The sequence below is a fragment of the Amphibalanus amphitrite genome, unplaced genomic scaffold (genome assembly GCF_019059575.1).
Source record: "Amphibalanus amphitrite isolate SeventyFive unplaced genomic scaffold, NRLGWU_Aamphi_draft 001768F_arrow, whole genome shotgun sequence".
Classification (NCBI taxonomy): Eukaryota; Metazoa; Arthropoda; class Thecostraca; order Balanomorpha; family Balanidae; genus Amphibalanus; species Amphibalanus amphitrite.
The window spans coordinates 76,279-82,974 of NW_024883261.1; the positions used below are offsets into that span (position 1 = coordinate 76,279).

The 6,696-nt window shown below is 52.5% G+C and overlaps 1 protein-coding gene across 1 annotated transcript; it reads right to left on the reverse strand.

Annotated features, from left to right (window-relative positions):
• Positions 1–321: 321 nt before the first annotated feature.
• LOC122375069 lies at positions 322–6,109 on the reverse strand. Its single transcript, XM_043354227.1, has 6 exons — positions 5,446–6,109; positions 4,701–4,821; positions 4,332–4,475; positions 3,858–3,995; positions 1,779–1,985; positions 322–919 (listed from the first exon to the last, which is right to left on the reverse strand). The coding sequence occupies exons 1-6, from the start codon at positions 5,556–5,558 to the stop codon at positions 797–799; spliced, it is 846 nt and encodes a 281-aa protein (XP_043210162.1). The 5' UTR covers positions 5,559–6,109; the 3' UTR covers positions 322–796.
• Positions 6,110–6,696: the final 587 nt, after the last annotated feature.

The following is a 6,696-nucleotide window of genomic DNA, read 5'->3' on the forward strand; positions in this document are numbered from 1 at the left end:
TCGCCGATGTAGCTCCGGTTGCACAGCGTGCAGGTAAGTTGGTATACCACTCCGGAACTGTGGCACCGGCCCTGTAGTCTGTAGTTTAAAGATAGTGAGCATAAGGTTATTCTTCTACGATATTCAATAATGCTGCTCATTTTAGTACTTCGCCATCTTATTTGTTTACCTTTGTCGAATTACGCCATTTCCACCAATAAACACTAAACGCCGACTAACGAGTGGTGTGCTGCCACAGGGGCTCCTCTTACATAAGGCGACATGCAGTATAAAGTGCAAATCTTTGGGGTGCCACCAGCTGTGTTCACATGTTTAAAAAGGTTTTCATCTTTTGGAATTTTATTCGACATTTTACGGTTAGTGTGTAACAAAGGAAACAACCACATGTTGTAGTTCTTATCGTACGAAATGTCATTCCATAATCCATACATACTTATAGAGGCATTTCATTTTTATTTTCTTACTGCAAACAACGATGCACATTGATGGTACTTGGTGAGCGAAAACACCGAAAGTGTAGCGAACAGTATCGCCCGCTCAATCAGGATTAGATTAGCAAGATTTGGTGTGCAGCTTGCAAGCCTGCGCAACGCTATTCAAACGGGCTTCAAACACCGATTAGGTCCATTGCATTATACATATGGGCCCATTACTCAACACGAACAGCTCCCTTATCACATTGTTGATGCCTCAGCGACTGTCTCGAATAGAAGCTGACCTGATCTGACCGACCTGATTTTGACGTGTCAGGTCAGTTAAGGTCAGGTCCGGGCTCGATCCATTGTTGGTATTTTTTTCAGCCGATTCGCGGAGGTCGGCTGACCTTTTCCTGTTCGTCGGCATCCTGCAGCTCCCTCTGGCCGGCCTCGGAGGAGGCCTCGCAGATGGCGCTGCCGGCGCTCTGCACTAGCAGCAGGTCCTGCAGGGGCGCCACAGCGGTCAGACACCCACCATTAGCAGGTCATGGAGGCGCCACAGCGGTCAGACACCCATCATTAGCAGGTCATTTGGGCCACAGCGGTCAGACACCCACCATTAGCAGGTCATTTGGGCCACAGTCGTCAGTAATAAATCAGACACCAAACCGGCGCTATGTACACCGTTCCGTGCTTCTATCCTCAGGATACTGAAATCCTTCTCCTCCACGCCGCAACCCCCCTCCGGGCTGGACAGGCAACTTTATCTCATGCGGGCTGCTCCCTTGGAGCGGCACCGCTGCTCCCGAGGGAGCGCACCCCGTAGCCGGGTGCAGTGAGTACCTTGGGTCTGGTCGGCCTGTCCTTCGGGATGGGCTCAGCCCCGGTGACTCACTAGGGTGCCTGCCCAGGCCAATGTCTCCCCCTAATTCCTAACATCCTTTCGGCTCTGAAATGGTCTAATTGGACCGAAAGGGCCTAACCCAACAAAACAAAAACAAAAAACAAACAGACCAGCGCTATGTACCACCAGTAGTAGGTCCTGGGGCCACCACAGTCAGAACTCTGACACCAAACCGGCGCTTTTGGGCTCTGAGGGAACCACAATCGTCAGTTAAACACTAAAACGGCTCTCTGGGGTCCTGGAGGCGCCACGCAGTCATCACAGTTTTAATCACTGTTTTAAATATTGACTTCGTCACTCAATGGGTTATCCCGTCGGCGATCTTTTGAAATAAATAAATAAATAAACAGGTCCGCTACGTCAGATCGAGAGGCAGAAACCAATTACCTCTCCTACCGTTGCTCCCAATCACCCTCCCATTCCCACTCCTACCGTCCTCACACCGAGCTGGACGTCACCTGGAGCTGACTGAGCGCGAAGTTCTCGCTGAGTGTGAGCGAGGACGCGATCTTGTGCAGGTGGAAGACGAGCGTCTCCCATGTGAGGCCGCCGAGCGCCTTCTCCTCGTCCATGCTGGTCTTCCAATCATCCTCCTCGCGCACGTGCTGCTTGAGCGCCGCCTCAGCCACCGGGTCCAGCGGGGTGTCGCCCAGCCGGGCCTCCAGCTAATGACGTCACAGGGGGTACAATGGTCATTGGTCACTGCTCAGCCACTGGGCCCAGCGGCCAGCGGGGTGTCGCCCAGCCGGGCCTCCAGCCGATGACGTCACAGGGGGTACGGTGGTCACTGCTCAGCCACCGGGTCCAGCGGGGTGTCGCCCAGCCGGGCCTCCAGCCGATGACGTCACAGGGGGTACGGTGGTCACTGCTCAGCCACCGGGTCCAGCGGGGTGTCGCCCAGCCGGGCCTCCAGCTAATGACGTCACAGGGGGTACGGAGGTCACTGCTCAGCCACCGGGTCCAGCGGGGTGTCGCCCAGCCGGGCCTCCAGCTGGTGACGTCACAGGGGTACGGAGGTCACTGGTCAGTCACCGGGTCCAGTGGGGTGTCGCCCAGCCGGGCCTCCAGCTGATGACGTCACAGGGGGTACGGAGGTCACTGCTCAGCCACCGGGTCCAGCGGGGTGTCGCCCAGCCGGGCCTCCAGCTGGTGACGTCACAGGGGTACGGAGGTCACTGGTCAGTCACCGGGTCCAGTGGGGTGTCGCCCAGCCGGGCCTCCAGCTGATGACGTCACAGGTGGTCACTGGTCAGTCACCGGGTCCAGCGGGGTGTCGCCCAGCCGGGCCTCCAGCTGATGACGTCACAGGGGGTACGGAGGTCAGCCCGACTGCCGGCTCTGGCTGACACGATTGTACTTGTGACACGATTTCCGAATTGATTGAAGATGCGTGCCTGGCCCTGATGACAAAGCTTTCCAGCTTAACCCGCGAGTTGCTGGGGGGGGGGCGTTAAACGCCCCCACTTTTTTCGCCGGGCCATAGCATAAAAACGGCGCGCCGCAGGCGCGCCAAATTTTGGGTACCTGTAGGGAATTGATTGAAGCTTATTGTGACAAAGTTTCAAAAACATCGGTCGGAAAATTTTTGAGATATCGAGGTTTTAGTGACGTCATGATTTCTGAGTTTTCGACCAAAAACGGCATATGTTCAAAAAATCATATAAAATCACAGAATAGACATACAGACATGCCGTAAACGCCATTAGACTGCCAATACCATGAACAATCAAATGGCTATCTTCGATTATTGATTATCGTTCCGCATTTTCCAAAATCTTGAACTGAATCTTGGCAATTTCTCGTGACTACTTCACGACCATGATACATGCATTTCTTAAATTGAACTTTTTTAGCCAAACACGTACACATATGATAAAATGAATGCCACCATCGTGCTCTACGCCCCAAATTACCCATAAAACATGTGTCACAGGCTGCGAATATCAGTTTTTATTTTCGGGGATATGTGCCTGCCCGGTTGACCTGACCTTGACCCTGACCTATGCTTGACTGACCCCTGCATGGAGCTGACACTCTTGTAGGCCTTATATGATGGATTGTGCACCGTTTTGACAGAGTTTATGACGAGAGGCGCCCATTGCGAAGTCCTGAAGTCCATGCTACTGAAAGCCCGATTTCAGGTGTTTGACCTGACCTTGACCCGACCTGTGACCTCAAAATTCAACTTTAAAGTACTCATCTGAAGCGTCTCGTCGCGTTCTTTCGTTTGCCGCCTCGTGCGTTTCGCTGCGCCTATTGGTTCTCGAGTTATCGGCTGGGGGCGTTTAACGCCCCCCCCCCCAGCAAACGGTGGGTGGCGAAATACCCCAGCAACTGCCGGGTTAAATGGGGTCTCATCCCCTGACCTGATGCCTATGCCATGCCAGACGGCCAGACCCTTCCCGATGCGCAACCTTCCCCTTCTGCAACGCTCGCGACGCCACCTACACCTGATGTCTATAAAGACCGTTAGAGCCTTCTCCCAATATGCTATCCCCTACTGCATCGCTCGTGGCGCCACCTACACTCATACACACCTCCTCGAAGGTGGGCTTGTTGAGCGTGCGGCCAGTGTGCACGAGCAGCTCCCAGACAGCCAGCAGACAGCTGTCCGCCACCACAGTGGGCACAATCTCCTCCTCGATGTAGGCCGCCTTCACCTGGTCCTGCTTCAGCTGCCGGTGGTAGGAGAGTGAAAGGTGAGCGCCAGTGGAGGGATGGAATTGGGTACAATCTTCGGAATGTTTGAGGCGAGGTGTTAGTATAGATGCTGGACTGTCAGTCCCGAAACGTTGTTGAATAATTATATCTCAACTCAAGACGGAGACGGAACTCTGAATAACATCCATAGTATACCGGGGTAGTTCGATAATGAATATGGAAACTCTTGTCCGAATAAAAGACTGTGTTTATCAGTTATCACGTAAAAACAAAAGTGATCTTATGCCCAAGACATCAGCATTATTGGAAAGTCGATACTGACGCAGGTCGACCCTAACCATCCTCCTTACCTTGTACTTGCCCTCCTGCATAGCGACGGAGGCGACTGTGGCCAGCTCGTCGACGATGACATCGGCCAGAAACTCGTCGAGCACTTCCAGCTGGAACGGTTTGTTCTGCAGCCAGTGGTCCATCCGCTTCCGGGCGCGGATCTCCTGCAATGGGGCGAACCCAGACAGGAGCATGAGTAGGTACCTACTACATTGGTGCAAAGTAACGGGGCATTTGCGGGGCATTGGTGCACCAATGCGGGGCATTGGTGCTTCAGCTTCACCCCACACTAAACGCGTTCCGATGCAAGTCAAATAAAGTATAACTGCACTCTGCAAATAGTTAACAAGTTTCTCAGAAAAAGTTAGTTCATACATCATATAAGGTACCTCCAAGCTTTCCCAGGGTTTTTCGGCGGGCCGAGGCAGGGTAGCAGTCGCCGTAATGAAGTATGGCATTGGGTGCTCTTCATCGTCGTCAAGCTTTGGAAGGTACTCAGTTTGGCCCGTCCTGAAAGTAAGTCAAAACAATTAGCAGCTGTATAGTTTTGTTTTAATTGCTCACATAAACCATGCTTATTTGACCCACAGGGTCTTACGGTCTACCTACATGTAGGTATACCTACCCCGTAGAGCCTACAACTCCGTGCATAAATGTAATTGTTCGACTGTCATAACTTTCAAACTTATAATGGAGGTAAAGTCTGAATGTGACGTCTAATGAAACAAAAAAAATTAAGCATTCACTATTTGATATTCCATACCTAAGCTCAATGACAAGACGCGAGATAGCTTGTACTTCTACCAACAGGTGGCACTAGCGTCAAACGCCGGAAGTTATGCTGTGCCGCAGTGCCTCCGGCGGCGATAAACAGTTATAGGCCTTAGTTATAAAATCAAAAGCATGTATTGCAAATTGCAATATGCATTTAGGCCTATGTGCACGGAGATCATGAAGGTAATTGAGGAATGAGGATCATGGTGGATTCAATAAGATGTGAGCAGAAAATGCAATAATGAAAAAAAAAATAAAAGAATATCAACGCACTGTAGGGTAACACTAACATGACTGGAAAAACCTACACTGCGGCCAGTTAAATAAGTGAATGTATGAAGCTTCACGCATGCTGCGTACCCGGAATAAAGCGTAGACTGAGAGATTGCCCTCTTCGCATTTTCCTCCTCTCTTAGTTTCTCCTTATCCAGAGGCTCAAGTTTTGCAGAGTTTGGATTTCTCTTCAGCACCATTTTGTCAGACGTTGGTTGGCTCTTTTGAGATCCTTAGACTGAATTGGCCCGAAACGCACACCTCCCTGGAATTGTTTGCGTCTGCCCTTCGGAAGTGACCTTCAAGCTTCAGATATTGATACCTTCCAGGAGAATGCTCTGACCGAGAGCACGTCGATGGTCGATGCTATCAGCAGCTGGCTGACCTGTCTGCTGGTCGCCCCAGCTCTCTGTCAGTGCCGCCGTGGCGTCACCCCGTCCCTCGGGGTCACCTTGGCGGCCTGTGGCGCCGTCCAGTCGCCGGCTGGTGCACGGGCGCTCCACCGTCCGCGGCTCGGCCGCACGCAGAGGGTACCTGGCGCCGGCCCGGCGCCGGCTCCGACACGACGCGACCGACAGGTGAGGCGGCGACTGGCGACCATCCGGCGCCCGCGCGTCGCGGTCGATGGCGGACCTTCGCTCCGCACGGCGTTGCTCGGGAACGACGTCGTCGCTAGCGACGCTGGCCTACCTGCCGGCGTGTTTTGCCGCAGTTCCCGGCCGCGCCGGCGCCACCGCTGGCGCCAGGCCCGCGGGTATGAATGACCGCTGTGACCTTTCGTCTACCGTTCACGACGGGGCTGCTTTGCGACTGTCGATTGATGCAAGTTTGATGGTGCACGCAACCGAAGGTCGGGCAGCTTCGTGCGTAGTAGCGGTGACGCACGGGGCTGCACACCGTTAGATAAGATCTTGTGACTGCGAACTGGAAGACTGAAAGTTTTTTTTTTCGTAAATGGGCAGCTGTTTGCCGATGAACGAGAGTAAGAAAACTAGATATGTACCTTTTTTACTGAACATTTTCCTATTCGCACTAAGAATACACTTAACCATCAACAAAAAATTCGTTTTATTTGAAGCATAGCTGCAACACCTTTATTTTCACAAAAGTTCATTATTAGGCCACGGAGCTAAGCATGCTTTGTCAACCGTGAGAGCAAGGCAAATGTCCTGTCAAGAATGTCATGTGTCCTCGGCGATTGAGCGGCGTCCAGCGCATCAACTGATATCGCGAATACCGACGGAAACTTCCGGCGGCCTTGTACGCGTATTTTCAGCGACGTCTTTTTGATGTGCACCGATATCGCTTTTAAAAGACGGTGCACCGTAATGCTCGTTA

What these genes read in the sequence shown, in the direction of transcription:
- LOC122375069 (XM_043354227.1), bottom strand. Translation starts at nt 5,558, where the DNA reads ATGGTGCTGAAGAGAAATCCAAACTCTGCAAAACTTGAGCCTCTGGAT. An exon ending in AACCCTGGGAAAGCTTGGAG is followed by an intron (nt 4,476 to 4,700) that starts GTACCTTATATG and finishes GCCCCATTGCAG; the next exon opens with GAGATCCGCGCCCGGAAGCG. An exon ending in TCGCGCTCAGTCAGCTCCAG is followed by an intron (nt 920 to 1,778) that starts GTGACGTCCAGC and finishes GCGCCCCTGCAG; the next exon opens with GACCTGCTGCTAGTGCAGAG.